This window comes from Mycteria americana, chromosome 22, assembly GCF_035582795.1.
Source record: "Mycteria americana isolate JAX WOST 10 ecotype Jacksonville Zoo and Gardens chromosome 22, USCA_MyAme_1.0, whole genome shotgun sequence".
Classification (NCBI taxonomy): Eukaryota; Metazoa; Chordata; class Aves; order Ciconiiformes; family Ciconiidae; genus Mycteria; species Mycteria americana.
In genome coordinates, this window is record NC_134386.1 from 1389384 (window position 1) to 1402622 (window position 13239).

A 13239-nucleotide genomic window follows, 5' to 3' on the forward strand; every position below is an offset into this window, starting at 1 on the left:
TGCGGCAGGGGGCCGGCGCTCCCGCCCCTCCCCGCCCGCCTCTTCTCTCCCCCCAGCAGGGGGCAGGCGCGCGACGGGCAGGGCGCCGACGTCACAGCGCGGATGGCGTCACGGCGGCGGAAATGACGTCACGCCCGGAGCGGGAGGGGCCCGACACCAGCACGCAGTGTCCGTTTTCCTCGTTTATTGTAAAAAAAAAAAAAAAAAAAAAAAAAAAAGGCGCGGGTGACACCCCCCGCCCCCGCAGGCAGGACGGGCAGCGCCCACCGCTAACGTGGTCATAACTTTATTTTTTCTTTTTTTTTAAAACAATTTCCTTTTTTTTTTTTTTTTCCCCAAACGTTTTTTTTTAAACAAGTTTCCTTCCGCTAATTAAACCTCGGTGCCAGAAAGCAGCTGGGGGCGACGAGGGGGGGGCAGAAATTAAACTCGGGGGGGTGCAGACCCCACGCAGGGACGGCACAAGAAGGGGGAAAATAAAATAAAATAAAATAGAAAAGAAGCGGCTCTGCTGGCGTTTTTCCTGTTTAATCTCTGCTGAAGGGGAGGCTGCGGAGAGCCTGGCCGGAGCTGGGGACGCGCGGAGCCCCCCCCGTGGACCCTCCCCCCCCTCACCCCCCCACCCCGCAGGGTCCGGGCCCCCGCACCCAGGGGGGGTCCAGCGGCACACCCAGGGGCTCGGCCGGGGCAGGGGACACCGCGGCGGAGCGGACACGGCGCCGGCTCTCACAGCAACCCAACTCCTTACGGCACACCTTGCCAACCTGAAAACATTTAAATTATTAAAAAAAAAAAAAAAAAATTAAAAAACCCAAAATTGTGCGTATAGGATTTCTATTTCACAAAAAAAAAAAAAAAAAAAAAAAAAGGGTTTTGTTTTTAAATTCTCCCCTCTGACCCCGTCCATTACAGCCACTCAAGAGGGGGGAAAAAAAAAAAAACCCCGAAGAGGCTTCCTGGCACTTTCCGGCACCCCACGCCTCGCCGCGGCAGGGCACCGGGCTGGCAGCGCCGGGACGCGCTGGCAGCGCCCGCTGCCGCCTCTCGCGCTGCTCAGACACAAACTGGCGTTTATCCCGTTTCCTAACTCAACGTAACAAGAAGGCAGCGGCAGGCCGAGCCCCGGCAGGACGCGGCACCCCCCAACACCGGGGTCTGGCCCCGGCGGTTTCCGCACTTCCGCCCGCGGCTCGAAGCCAAACGTCCAAAACAAACCGAACGTCGGCTGCGGGAGGGCAGGGGCAGCGTGCGGAGCCGCAGCGGGCAGCGAGGACGGTCGGTGCTGCCGGGGGTACGGCTGCCGGCACGGGGCGGGGGGGGACGAGTCCAGAGAACGTGTTGCAAAACCCAAGAGAACAAAACCGGGGTCCCGGAGGAACGAAACCATCCGTCAACAAGAAGGCAGGGGAGGGCAGCGGCCGTCGGCGCGACCCGGTGACGTACGGAGCTCCCAGCAGCTCCGCTATTTCCGGCAGGTCCGGTGCGGCGTCTGCTTCTTCTGCACCTCCAGCCGGCAGCGGCTGCGCTCGTCCAGCCAGGGCAGCTCGAAGTTCCTGCGGGCAGAGCTGGCATCACCGCACCGCGAGGCTCCGTCCCCGACCCGAAACGCGCCAGCACCCTCCCGGCGGGCGATGCCGACCGGAGCAGCGGTGCCCCGGCGCAGCCCAACCCCGTCCCCTCCCGCCGCCGCCGGTGATGCCGGTACTCACTGTGGGGTCAGTTTTGGTAAGGGCCGGCCAAAGGCGACGACAGGCAGGTAGGGGGTGATGAGCAAGCTTTCCACTGCGGGAGAGACGCCGGAGCGTTACGCACCCCTTGCCGGCACCCCCCGCTGCGGGCAGCCCCCCCCCCCAACCCCCGCCTGCCCCCCAGTGCCGCAGGCACTCACCGTCATCTGGCTCAGGGAAAAATGAGGTAACTTCAGGCTCCGACTCCTGAATCCCTTTCCTTTTGTACATTCGGAGCTGCAGCCGCTGTAGAATTCTCTGTTCCCTGATCCGCTGAATATCCCACCTGGAAAACGCGACGCCCCCGGCAGTGAGAAGCGCAGGCAGCGAGCGGGCGGGCACCTCGACCCTCCCGGGAGCTCAGGGCTGCGCTGGCAGCGATGCGGGAGCATCCCTTCTCCGGCAGCGATTCTGGTTCCCGTTCCAGCTGCCGGCTGCGCCCTGGGCAACCGGATCCCGCGTGCATCCGTGTGTGTCCCCCCCCCCCGGGTGACGCCCCGGGGCCCTTCCCGGGTGCAGACCGCCCGCCCGCCCGCTCTGCTGGGGACACCGGGCCCCCGTCGCCCTCTTTGCTCCCACCTTTTCCTTCGTTTCTCATCCAGCTCCAGCTTCGCGTGCCGTTTGGAAAAGACGCTGTCGTCCAGGTTCTGCAACGACAGACGGGGCTGAGCGCGTCCGACCGGCACCGGTGGTCCCGGCACAGCCCTGAGCCGGCAGCCAGGGCCGCCGCGGCACAGAGGGGTGGCCCTTCACCCCCCCACCCCAGCCCTCCAACTGCAGCCGGGATCTGCCACGCTGTTTATGCCAGAGAAGGGGACGAGATGCCGCCGGCCCCGCAGCGGCAGCCAACGCTGCGTGCTGCTCTCCTGGAGCGGTGGAACAGCCAGGAAGAAGCCCGCGGCAACGCCGGCTCCGGCAGCGGCCGGGGCGGTGTACGTACCTCCAGGAGGTCCGAGGGGTTGGGGTCTCTCAGGGGCTCCACGACATGGTCCCTCCAAGACGGAACTGCAGGGCAAGAGGCCAGGCCGTTACGCCACGCCAGGACCCCCCCCCCCCCCCCGGCCCCGCACGCCAGCCCCATCCCCACCACCCCTCGCCACTCCTTTCCAGCCCGTCCCTCCCTTGGGGAGCGCAGCTCGGTCTCCCCAAACCCCCGTCCTGAGCCGGGCTGGGCGATGCGGCCGGCTGAGGGCGGCGGGAATCACCGGGGGGGACCTGGGGGGAGGCAGAGACAGGAGGACGAGCTCGTCGTCATCCCCCGGCCAAGCGCACAAGCCGCTCCGAGAGGACGTGCGCCGAGCTCCCCCCATGCCAGAGCACTCGGCCATCCAGCGCAGCCCGGCTGGCAGCGTCGACGCCTGCCGCGGCACGGCCCAGCGCTCACCGCGCCGTGGGACCCGTAGGAAATCGGCTGGGAAGGGGCAGCCGGCAGGACGGGACCGGATTCGGGGGCAGCGGGCGACCCCGCGGAGGAACCCGCGCCGTGCCACGGCGGCACAAGCCAGAGACACGTTTTCCGACCGCAAACGGGAAGTTGCTTCACCCCTCGCTCAAACGGGCACGCAGGCTGCTCGGCAAACCAGGCGGCTAGAGCGGAGCGGGGCTGGCGGCCCTGCCCGGCGTGCTGCCCTCGGCTCGGCCGCGCAGGCAGCGGCAGCCCAGTGCGATGTCCGCCCAGTGTGGCGACAGCCCGGCACGTGCCGGAGCAGGGCGAGCCGGAGATGCGGTTTGAGAGCCCATCGCCAGCAGCAGGGCTGCTACCGGCCACCACGGGAGGAGCCAGCGGCACGGCACGATGGGCTGCACCTCTCCCACCGCGTCTGGGACTCTGCCCTTTGCCGGCTTCGGGGCAAGGGTGCCGAGCCCCGTTCCCCATCCGCCGTGCCGGCCCCAAGGCGGGCAAACCCCTCTCTGGCCGCCGGCTCTGCCCCGACGCCCGGCACGCTGCCATCTGCACCGCGGCGGGCTCTCCATCGCTTACTTGCTACAGTCTCCTCCTTCTTTGGGGAGGGCTCCCGCAATGGCAGCGGTGACGGGGGCGGCTGGTGCCAGCGGCACAAGTACATTTCCGTGGTTGAGAGATAGGGCAGGTCGTCTGTCTCGCTGCTGAAGAAGCCCTTCTCCTTAGGGTGGGCGCCGGGGCCTTTCGGCGGGGCTGAGGCTCGGAGCGGGGTCTCCAGGAGCGACCTGGGTTTTTCTGGAGTCTCTTGGCTCCGCAGTTCTCGTTTACAAACAGTTTCAGACAAGGAGCCGGCTGATTCCTCCTTCCCCGGGGAGTGCTTCGGAGTTTTACTCTTCACTTTTGAGAACTCGGACACCAGTTTTTTAACGGGCGTCTTCCTCTCCGCGCTCCCAAACGTCGGCTTCCTGCGGGAGGAAGAGGAGCTGAGCCCGGCACGTGGATCCTCGCCCCACACCGGGGCTACCGGCACCCCCAAACCAGGGCTGCTGTGCCAGGGCTGGCCGGAGGCGGGTTTCCGGAGGCGAGAGGGGCTTCCCCAGCATTTCGGGACCCCCTGCTCCTCACCCAGGCTTTCACGAGGTTTTCCCCAGCCGGCGCCCACAGTCAATGGGATGTGCTCCTGGTGCCAGGCAGCCTCTCCGAGCGGCTCAAGTGCCAGCCCCACGGATGGAGGGTGAAGCCACAGGGAAGGTCCTCCCTCTCCTCCCTTCCCTCCCAGGCCCCGTGCACCCCCCCGGGCACCCTCTACCTTTTGTGCCCCTTCCCGTTCCTGCCGTAGGGGAAGTGCTTGGGCTGCAGGGTCGGGGGGGGCTCCAGCAGGTCCTGGGGACACTCCAGCGGCAGCTTCTCGCACGCCTCCGCCTCCGGCTTCTCGTCCACCTCGAAGCCCTGGAAGATGCGGTGCTTCTCCCGCTCGCTGTCCTTCTTCACCAGCTGCACTCGCCTTTCCATGCGCTCGATCCGCGCAAGGAGCTGCAACGCAGGACGCGGGCTCACCTCGCGGGTGCGCTCCCGGGGGTGACCCCCACGTGCAGCCCTGCTCCCCCAGCCCCGGGCAGCTGCCTGCCTGGTGCCCTGCCTGCACATCCCTTCGGCAGCAGGGAAACACCCCGGGGAAGATCCCGACCCCGCGGCACCCGCATCTTTGCCGTCGCCCGTCTGCAGAAGCCCTCCGGCACACACGGTGCGGGGCCGGCGGAGGAGCGGTGCCACCCCGCTGCGGTGCCCTGCCTGCGCCAAACTGTGCCCGTCGTGGCATTTACCTGGCAACTTCTTGGCAACGCTCAGGGCGCGGGAGCGCGTTTGCGAGGGGCCCCCCAAGCAGCACCTGCCCCGGTGGAGCCATCCCCGCTCCGGCTCGGTTGGCGCCGCAGGCTTCCCGGCACGCCGGGAGTGCCATGGCTCACGCCTGCCCTTGCAGGGGGGACAGGAGGCTGAGGGCAGCGTCCGCAACCAGCGCCGGGTGCTGCGGGCATCGCACCCCCGGACGGTTTAACTGCAACGCCGGCAGGCTGGGGCTAAGATGTCCAAACGGCACAAAATGGCCACTTGCTCTCCGGCTGCTTCCCCCCCCTCCGGTGCTACCCCTCCCCGTGGCAGGAGCGCCATGGCCAGCTGCAAACCCCGCACATTTTGAGGAGCGATTTGGGGGTTTCGACCTCCGCCGCATCCTCCCCGAGCACCCGGGCAGTGCCGCCGGCCCGGGGAGGGAGGTTTATAATTAGACACAGGCTTCATTAGAGAGCAAGCACCCGGCGCGGTGACACCTGCCCTCGGTCACCCGTCCCCGACCCTCGCCTGGCCCCGCCAGCCGGGAGCTGCAGTCATTTAGAGGGGGTCGTTCGGCAAAGCGCAGCGGGGGGTCCCGGCACTCCCCGGGGACGTGGGTGTGGGGTGGGACCCGGCTTTGGGGAGAGGAGGCGGGAGCAGCAGCCCCCTCACCCTGTCCCCGCCTGCCCTTCACCCCCGTGGGAGGATGCATCGCGGTGAAGCCCCGTCGCGGCCTCACCGCAACGGCTCCTCCATGTTAGAGGACTCGGCACGCTCCGCGGGGACGCAGCATTGCCGTACGGCCCCGCCAGCTTCACCACGTGGGGTGGCCCTTCCCTCTGCAACCAGGGCCACCGCAACCACTGCCACTGCAGTCTGGCAGAGCCAGCGCGGTCTTCCGGCACACGCCGCCCCACCGGGGACGGCTGGGCCAGGCGCAGCCCGGCAGGCGGGCGATGCCAGCGCGAGCACGCGGCGAGGCACAGCCGCGTGCGTGGGGCGACACAGGCAGGGCAGGCGTGGGGGGCAACGCGCAGCATCCGTAGGGCAATGCAGGCAGGGTACGTATAGGGGGCAACGCATGGGAGGCGCGGGGGGCAAAGCCCGGCCGAGCCGTGCAGCGGGGTGCGCACAGCAGGGCGGCACACGGCACAGGCAATGCCCAACCGGGCCCCCCGCGTGAGTGGGTGAGTGGGGCAAGGCAGGCAGCCGTGGGGGGCCCCCCACGCCCGGGGGCGGGGGGGCAGCCTCGGTGGGGCAGGGCAGGCAAGGCGTGCCCAGCAGGGCCGGCCCTGCCGCAGCGGGGCGATACGGGCGGCCGTGCCCGCGGGCCCACGAAGGACCGTGCCCGGTCGCACCCTCCCCCCCACACAAACACCACCCCCCCCCCCACCCCGCCCCCGTGACCGCGGTGACGCGGCCCCTTTAAGTTAACCCCCGCGCGGCGGGGCGGGAAGGCGCCGCGGGCCCTTTAAGGCCCCCCCCGCGGGCGCGCTGCCATGGCGACGGGCGGCGGCCCGTTAACCCCCGCCGGCCCGCCCCGCCCCGGCCCTTTGTGCCCCCGCCGGTCACCCCGCCCCCCGCCGGCCTTTGTCTGGGGGGGGCACCGACCCCGAGGGGGGGGGTCGATACCTGGGGGGTCCCAACCCCCGGGGGGGGGGGGGCATTAACCCCCTCGGGGGGGGCAATGATCCCTTCGGGGGGGGGGCGTTATTGCCCGGGGGGGGGGGGGGCGTTAATCCCTGGGGGGGGGGTATTAACCCCCGGGTGTCTTGGGGAGGGGGACTGGTACCCCCCAGGGCATCAATTACCCCCCAAGGTGTCGGGGGGGGGCATTAACCCCCTGGGTGCTGCGGGGGGATAAACCCCCAAGGGGGGGCATTAACCCCTGGGGTGCCACGGGGGGGCATTAACCCTTGAGGTGCCACGGGGGGGGTTAACCCCTGCAATGGGTGGCGTTAACCCCTTGGGTGCCACGGGGAGTGGGGTGGGGGGGCACTTACCTGTTGGTGGGCGGAAACGCCGGGGGACCCCTGGGTGCTGGGGGGGGAATAAACCCTGGGGGGGGGGGGGGTAGCCCCGCGGGGGGGGGGGGGGGGGGGGGGAGCCCCGGGGGGGGGTTAACCCCTGCCGTGCCGCGTTCCCACCACCCCCCCCAACCCCCCCCCCCCCCGCCGTACCGTGTCCCGCTCGGCCTTGAGCTCCTCGATCTGCCGCTCCTTGGCCTGCAGCTGCTGCTGCTGCTGCTCGATGAGGTCCAGCTGGAGCAGCAGGATCTGCCGCAGGCAGGCCGCCTGCCCCGGCGAGCCCCCGCCGGCCCCCATCCCGCCGCGCCGCGAACCGCTCTTCCACTTGCCCTCAGCGGGCGGCGGCGGCGGAGGGCCCGGCTCGACGGGCCCCGCTCCCGGCCCCGCTCCCGGCCCCGCCGCGCCCTCCCCGGCGCCGCGCCCGGGCAGCACCGCCTGGTAGCGCGGCCGGGCGCCGGCATCCCCCGCGCCGGCCTGCTTGCCGCCGGCCAGCGGCACCAGCCCGGCCCAGCGCTGCTGCTGCTGCTGCTGCTCCGCCGCCGCCGCCACCCCGCCGCCGCGGCCCTTGTGTGCCCCCAGCGGCGGCGGCGGCGGGTCCCGGGGCCGGCGGGGCGGCGGGCGGTGCGGGGCGGCGGCGGCGCCCTCCTCCTCCTCCTCCTCCTCCTCCTCCTGCCCCCCCCGGGGCGGCTCGGCCGCCCGGAAGGCGGTGGACCTCATGGCCGGGGCCCGCCGCTCCGCGCCGCCCCGCTACCGCCCGCCGACACGGCGCAAGGGCGGCCGCCGCCGGCTGCGCGGCCCGGGGTACGGCGGGGCCCCGCCGCCATCAGCGCAGCGCATCCCCCGCCCCGGGCGGCGGGGGCCGCGGGACACGGGCAGGGGCTGCCCCGCCGCCCCCTCCCCGCGCGGGCAGGGGAGGGGCCGAGCCGGGGCACACGCGGGACCGCTCCACGCGGGGCGGGGGGGGTGGGGTGGGGTGGGGTGGGGAGGGGAGGGGGGGGGGGGCGGCCGGTGCCGGGGGGCGGGTCGGGGCCGGGGCCGCGCGGCGGCTCCCGGTTACCTTTAAACCGGGCTCGGTGCGCATGCGCCGACGGCGGCCCCGGTCGGGGCGGGGGCGCGGAGGGGGGGGTGTGGGGGGGGGCCGGGACCCCGGGGGCGAGGAGCGGGGCAGGTCTGCGCGCGGGACGGAGCGGGGGCACCCCCGGGCACAGCCCCCACCCACCGCCACCGCCCCCCCGGGACGTGGGGTGGCCTCCACGCGCGCACACGCCGGTCCCGCGTGGGACGCTGCCCGGCGGGACCGGGGCCGGGCGGGGGTCCCGGGCCGGCAGTAGCGGGGCGCGGCCGCCCGGTGGCTCCCGAGCGCGGCGACTCCGCCCGGAGCTTGCCGGGGTCCCGCGCCCCGCCCCCCCCCCCCCCCCCCCGCGGCCCCGTCCCGCCGCCCACCGTGGGTCTGTTGGGTCTCGGCGCAGCCCCACGGCGAGGGGACCCGGCGGGGCGCGGGGAGACCCTGCCCCGAGGAGGGGGGGGGGGGGGGGGCCGGGCGGTGGGGCGGGGGCTGGGACCCACCGCCACGATCCCCCCACGCAGGGAGGGCGAGGAGGGGGGAGGTCCCGCTCTTCGGGGACGGGATTGTCCTGCGTGAGCCGGGCTCCGCCAGTGCCCCCCCCCCCGTGTGTACACACCCCACACACACCCCCGCGGGTCTGCAGCCCCCCCGTGTGCCCACCCCCCCGCGGGTCTGCAGCCCCCCCGTGTGTACACACCCCACACACACCCCCGCGGGTCTGCAGCCCCCCCGTGTGCCCCCACACCCCCGCGGGTCTGCAGCCCCCCCCGTGTGCACGCACGCACGCACACGCAGCCCTGCAGAGCCTGCAGTTCCTGGTGTACATGTGCAAGTGCGTGCACCCCCCCACACCCACACACGCACTCCCCCCGCAGAGACTGCGGCCCCCGCACACACGCACACGCATGTACACGCACACGCATGCACACGCACCCCCCCCGCCCCCCCCCCCCGCCCCGAGGGGCTGCAGCCCCCACCGCAGGCACACGCGCGCCCTGCAGGCACCGCAGCCCCCTGCCCACGCACGCAGCCCCCCCGCCCCGCAGCCCCATCTTGCACACGTGTGCACACGCACACGCACGCACACGCAGCACTTCCGCTGAACACACCCCCCCCCCCACCCCCCCCCCGCGACACACAGGGCCGTGGCACCCGGGACGCGCACAGGGGACACGTGGGGGACGTGCCTCTCCGCAGAGCTGCATTCACGGAGGGGGGGTCCGGGGGGGGGTCCCCCTGCACCCACCCCCCCCTTGCACAGCAGCCCCCCCCACCCCCACCCCCAATGACTGACGGGGTCCCCCCCCTCCACCGCGGTGGCCGGGCCACGCTGGCGGTGTCACCTCCCCACGGCCCGGTGCAGAGGAAGCCCCCTCCGCTCTCCCCGCCGTGCCGTGGGTCACGCCAAGCCCTTAGGGACGGCCGTGCCGTCCCGCTGCGCGCACACGCGCGGCCCCGCTCGTACACGCGCCCGGCCGCCGCGGCTCGCCCACGCGTAGCCACGCCAGCCCGGGGCCGTGGGGTTCCCGGTGCCCCGTCCCCGCTGCGGCAGGCCCACGTGCCGGCCGGGCACCCGCCCGCACATGGCTCTGCAGCAGGCCCCGCCGCGCTGGGAGGCTGCTGGGGCTAAAAATGGAGCAGGGCTCACATGCCAGCGCCACGTGATGCCGCAACCAGCTCGCTGGGATGGAGAGGGCTCCCTGCACCCGAGGAGGAGGAGGAGGAGGAGGAGGAGAGGAGAGGAGAGGAGCACCCGCTCACATGGGCTAGCACAAACGCCAACGGGCCCGCTGCCCCGAAACCCGTGGCCACCGTGTCCTCCGTGGGGTCGGGGGCTGTGGGGGGCTGCCCCACGTCCCCACCGAGCTGCTCTTTGGGAAGGCTGGATATGGGGCTACAGAGGCGTGGGAAAGGGGAGTGGGCTCTCCGTCCTGCGTGTCCCGGGGTGGGGGGTCCGTGAGGTCAAAGGAGCCCCCGCGGCCCCCGGTGCTGCCGCTGTCCTCCCCTCCCTGCGGCGGCTCGGGGGTCCGGGGCCGTGGCGCTGCGATAGGAACACAAACAGCAGCACAGGAGATTTATGGGGTGCGGCCAGGAGGGGTGCGGGCGAGGGGGGCCAGCGCTGCCGCAGCCCCACCCTGCAGGCAGGGGGCCACGGGGTCGTCCCCCCCACCCCGGCTGCTCCCCATGTGGGGGCTTCCCGGACCACCCTGCATGGTGAACACACCGGGGGTCGTGTGTCATCGTTGTCCCCCCCCCGCCGGGCCCCTGCACTCTTTCTGCACCCCCATATCCCGGCAGCCCCCGATCTCTGGGTCCCTGCACCCTCCTGGGGTCCCTGCACCCCCAGATCCTGCACCCCCGCACCCTCCTGGGCACCTTGCACCCTCCCTGGATTCCCAGGTCCTTGCACCCTCCCGGGGTGCATTCACCCCCAAATCCTGCACCTCCCCGGATCTGGGCACCCCTGCACCCCCACACCCTGCCCCTCCCGGGGTCTCTGCCCCCCAACCCAGATCTGCCCCGTCCTGCAGTGCCGGCGTGCTGTGGGGTGCCCCCACCCGCCGTGGGGTGCCCCCGCCTGCCGTGGGGTGCCCCCACCCGCCCTGCCCGGGCCAGGCTCGCCTTGTTTACCTGATTTTTTTTCCCTTTCCGCAGGGAGGGGAAAGGCGAGCCCTGGCAGCGCGGAGCTGCCGGCCCCGGCCAAGAGCCGCGGGGACGAGCCAGGGCTGCTCTCTGCTTTTCAGCCACGGAGCTGCTGCTGCGCGGCAGGAAAACACCCCAAAACCCCGAGCACCCACCCCTGCCCGGCACCCCGCAACGGCACCGGGGCTCCTGCCCACCCGCCCGCTGCCGTCAGTGGGATCCCGTGGGGACGAAAGGGGGGCTTGGGGGTGCAGGACCCCCCAAGCGGGGCGAGACCCGGCACCTCTGGTTGTCCCCCCGCGGTATCACACCCGTGGCTGGGGAAACCGAGGCACAACGTGCCCCGGGGCGGCACAGGGACCCAGCCAGACCCGGCATCCTCAGCCCCGTGGGGATGCTGGAGCCCAGCAGTGGGTTTGGAGGGTGCCCAAGCACGGAGGGGTGCTGGGGCTACAGCGCTGAGGGGGGTCTGCACCCTGCCGGACCCCCAGTGCCCAGCCCGGGGCCGGGGGGCAACAGGCAGGAACAAACCCCCCGTCCCTGGCAGAGACACCCCCCCTTTCCTGGAAAAGGTACAACAAGGTAAACAACCCGGCCAGCCCAGAGTAAAAATAAATCCCTCTGCACGAAGGCGTTCGCTGGCAAGCGGAGCGCACAGTCACGTGGCACGGCCGCACGGCACCACCGGCAACCCGGGCACCGGGGCACGCGGCCGCTGGCCCTCACGCCGGCGAGCTGATTCTTCCGCCGCCTCCTTGTCCCCGAGGGGCAGCGGGGACCCTGCTGCAGGGGAGGGGGCCGGGCCCAGCCCGTCCTGGGGGGATGTCGAAGCGGGGGGCCGGGGGTGGTAGGGGGGTGCAGTCAGGAGGGCACGGCATGGGAGGGGGCAAGGGCACAGCCGGCTGCTGCCCTCGAGCAGGGCCAGCGCCGGTGGCAGGGGCTGGGGTGACGTGTGTCCCCCCACCGCTCCGGGCAGGGCTCGCCTGGCACCTGAGCGTGGTGGCACGTGACAACCGTGGAGGGGGTCGAGGTGTCCCGTCCACGCCACGGACCGACTGGCACGGGCACAGCCGTGTCGGGGTGCACGGGGACCCACGGGGAGCTCCCCGGGGCACAGCCCTGGCCTCCGGGAGGGTCCCTGGGATGGCTCAGCCATGGGGCTGCCGAGGGTCCGGTGCAGGGCACAGCGGGCACGTGCCCAGCTGCCGCACCCCGCTGTCCCCGTGGCTTTGGTGGCCCCCTCGCCCCGGCCCTGCTGCCCACGGACCGTCCCCAGCCGGCATCCCCGCCCTGCTGCCGGGATGTCCCGGCTGCGCCCAGCCTGGGGGTCCTGCTCACAGCACCCTCAGACCCACCCACTGTGCCGGGGTCCCAGCCCCACAGCGGGACCCCACGGTGGGACCCCACGGCAGGACCCCGTGGGATTTATCTCGTCCCTCCCAGCCCCACACCCATTCCAGGGACCCCCGGGATCCGGCCGAGCACCACTGTGCAGGGCCGGCTCCGTGCCGTGTGCCGTGTGCCGTGTGCCGCAGCGCCATGCGCAGGGTTATTTTCCGAACCCAGATGAGCGGCTGAGTCACGGCTAATTGCCACGGCCCAGGAACGTGCCGGGAGGGGAACGAGGCGCCGTGTGGGGCCAGTGGCACCTCCACGCTCAGGGCAGCCAGGGCATGGCTGGACATGGCTGACCACCGCGAGCGGGGACGGGGCAGTGAGGGTCACCCATCCCGGGGGAGGTGGCCACCCGGGTCCCCTGGTCCCTGTGCCAGCCTGGCCCCACACATCCTTCCGGGAGCCACCAGGGTTTCTCCCTGCTGCAGGTGCCGGCCGCAGTGTGGCCAGGGCACCGCGCAACCGCCCGGTGACTCAGGGCGAGGGCACTTCCTGCGGGGTGACGGGGTGTCCCCACCACCCCAGTGCCATGGGGTGCCCCACGAGCCGGGAGCAGCCCCAGCACCCAGCGAGAGTCCCCGGGGGCCCCCAGCTGAGGAATGGCCCCACGCACCCTCCAGGGCTGGCACCAGGGGCTCCTCGGGGCGCGGAGCTCCGGTGCGTGTCCCCCCCGGGCACCCCGCGGGCTCCCGGCACAACCCTGCCGACGGCTCCCAGCATGGCCAGGGCGCCCCAGGCCTCCCCTCCCGCGGGATTAGCTCCGAGGATTTCCCAGCGCTGGCACGTCCGTGCTCTGCACCTTCTCCTCCTGGCTGGGGGCCAGGGCAGCACCCGGCACGTGGCACCCAGGAGGGTACTGGCACCCCTGAAACACCACCCCCCCCCCGGCACCATGGGCACCCACGGAGACCCCAGCACCGCCGGGCTGGGCTGGCCCTGGTGCCGTGACCCAGATCTGCTCGACGGCTCTGCCCCGGCACCGTGGCGGTGGGCACAGCACGGCACCGCAGCCCCTGCGGCAGCCGGGAGCGGAGCCAGGCTGGGCCGCGGCTGCCAGGCACGTGCCACGCCGGGCACTCGCCGTGGGCAGCGCGTCGCCCTGGTGGCACTGGGGACAGGCTGGGCACGGGGGACATGGGGGGGGCGGGG

At 72.2% G+C, this 13239-nt stretch overlaps 1 protein-coding gene across 2 annotated transcripts; it reads right to left on the minus strand.

Annotated features, from left to right (window-relative positions):
* Positions 1-507: 507 nt before the first annotated feature.
* On the minus strand, positions 508-7951 carry MSL1 (MSL complex subunit 1). 2 transcript variants are annotated; one of them, XM_075523308.1, is made up of 8 exons: positions 7140-7951; positions 4439-4662; positions 3709-4094; positions 2668-2732; positions 2307-2374; positions 1889-2013; positions 1710-1782; positions 508-1553 (listed from the first exon to the last, which is right to left on the minus strand). In XM_075523308.1, the coding sequence occupies exons 1-8, from the start codon at positions 7701-7703 to the stop codon at positions 1463-1465; spliced, it is 1596 nt and encodes a 531-aa protein (XP_075379423.1). In that variant the 5' UTR covers positions 7704-7951; the 3' UTR covers positions 508-1462. The 2 variants fall into 2 exon arrangements, with proteins under 2 accessions (XP_075379423.1, XP_075379424.1); XM_075523309.1 differs by lacking the exon at positions 7140-7951 and adding an exon at positions 4953-5607.
* Between the last annotated feature and the right edge of the window lie 5288 nt (positions 7952-13239).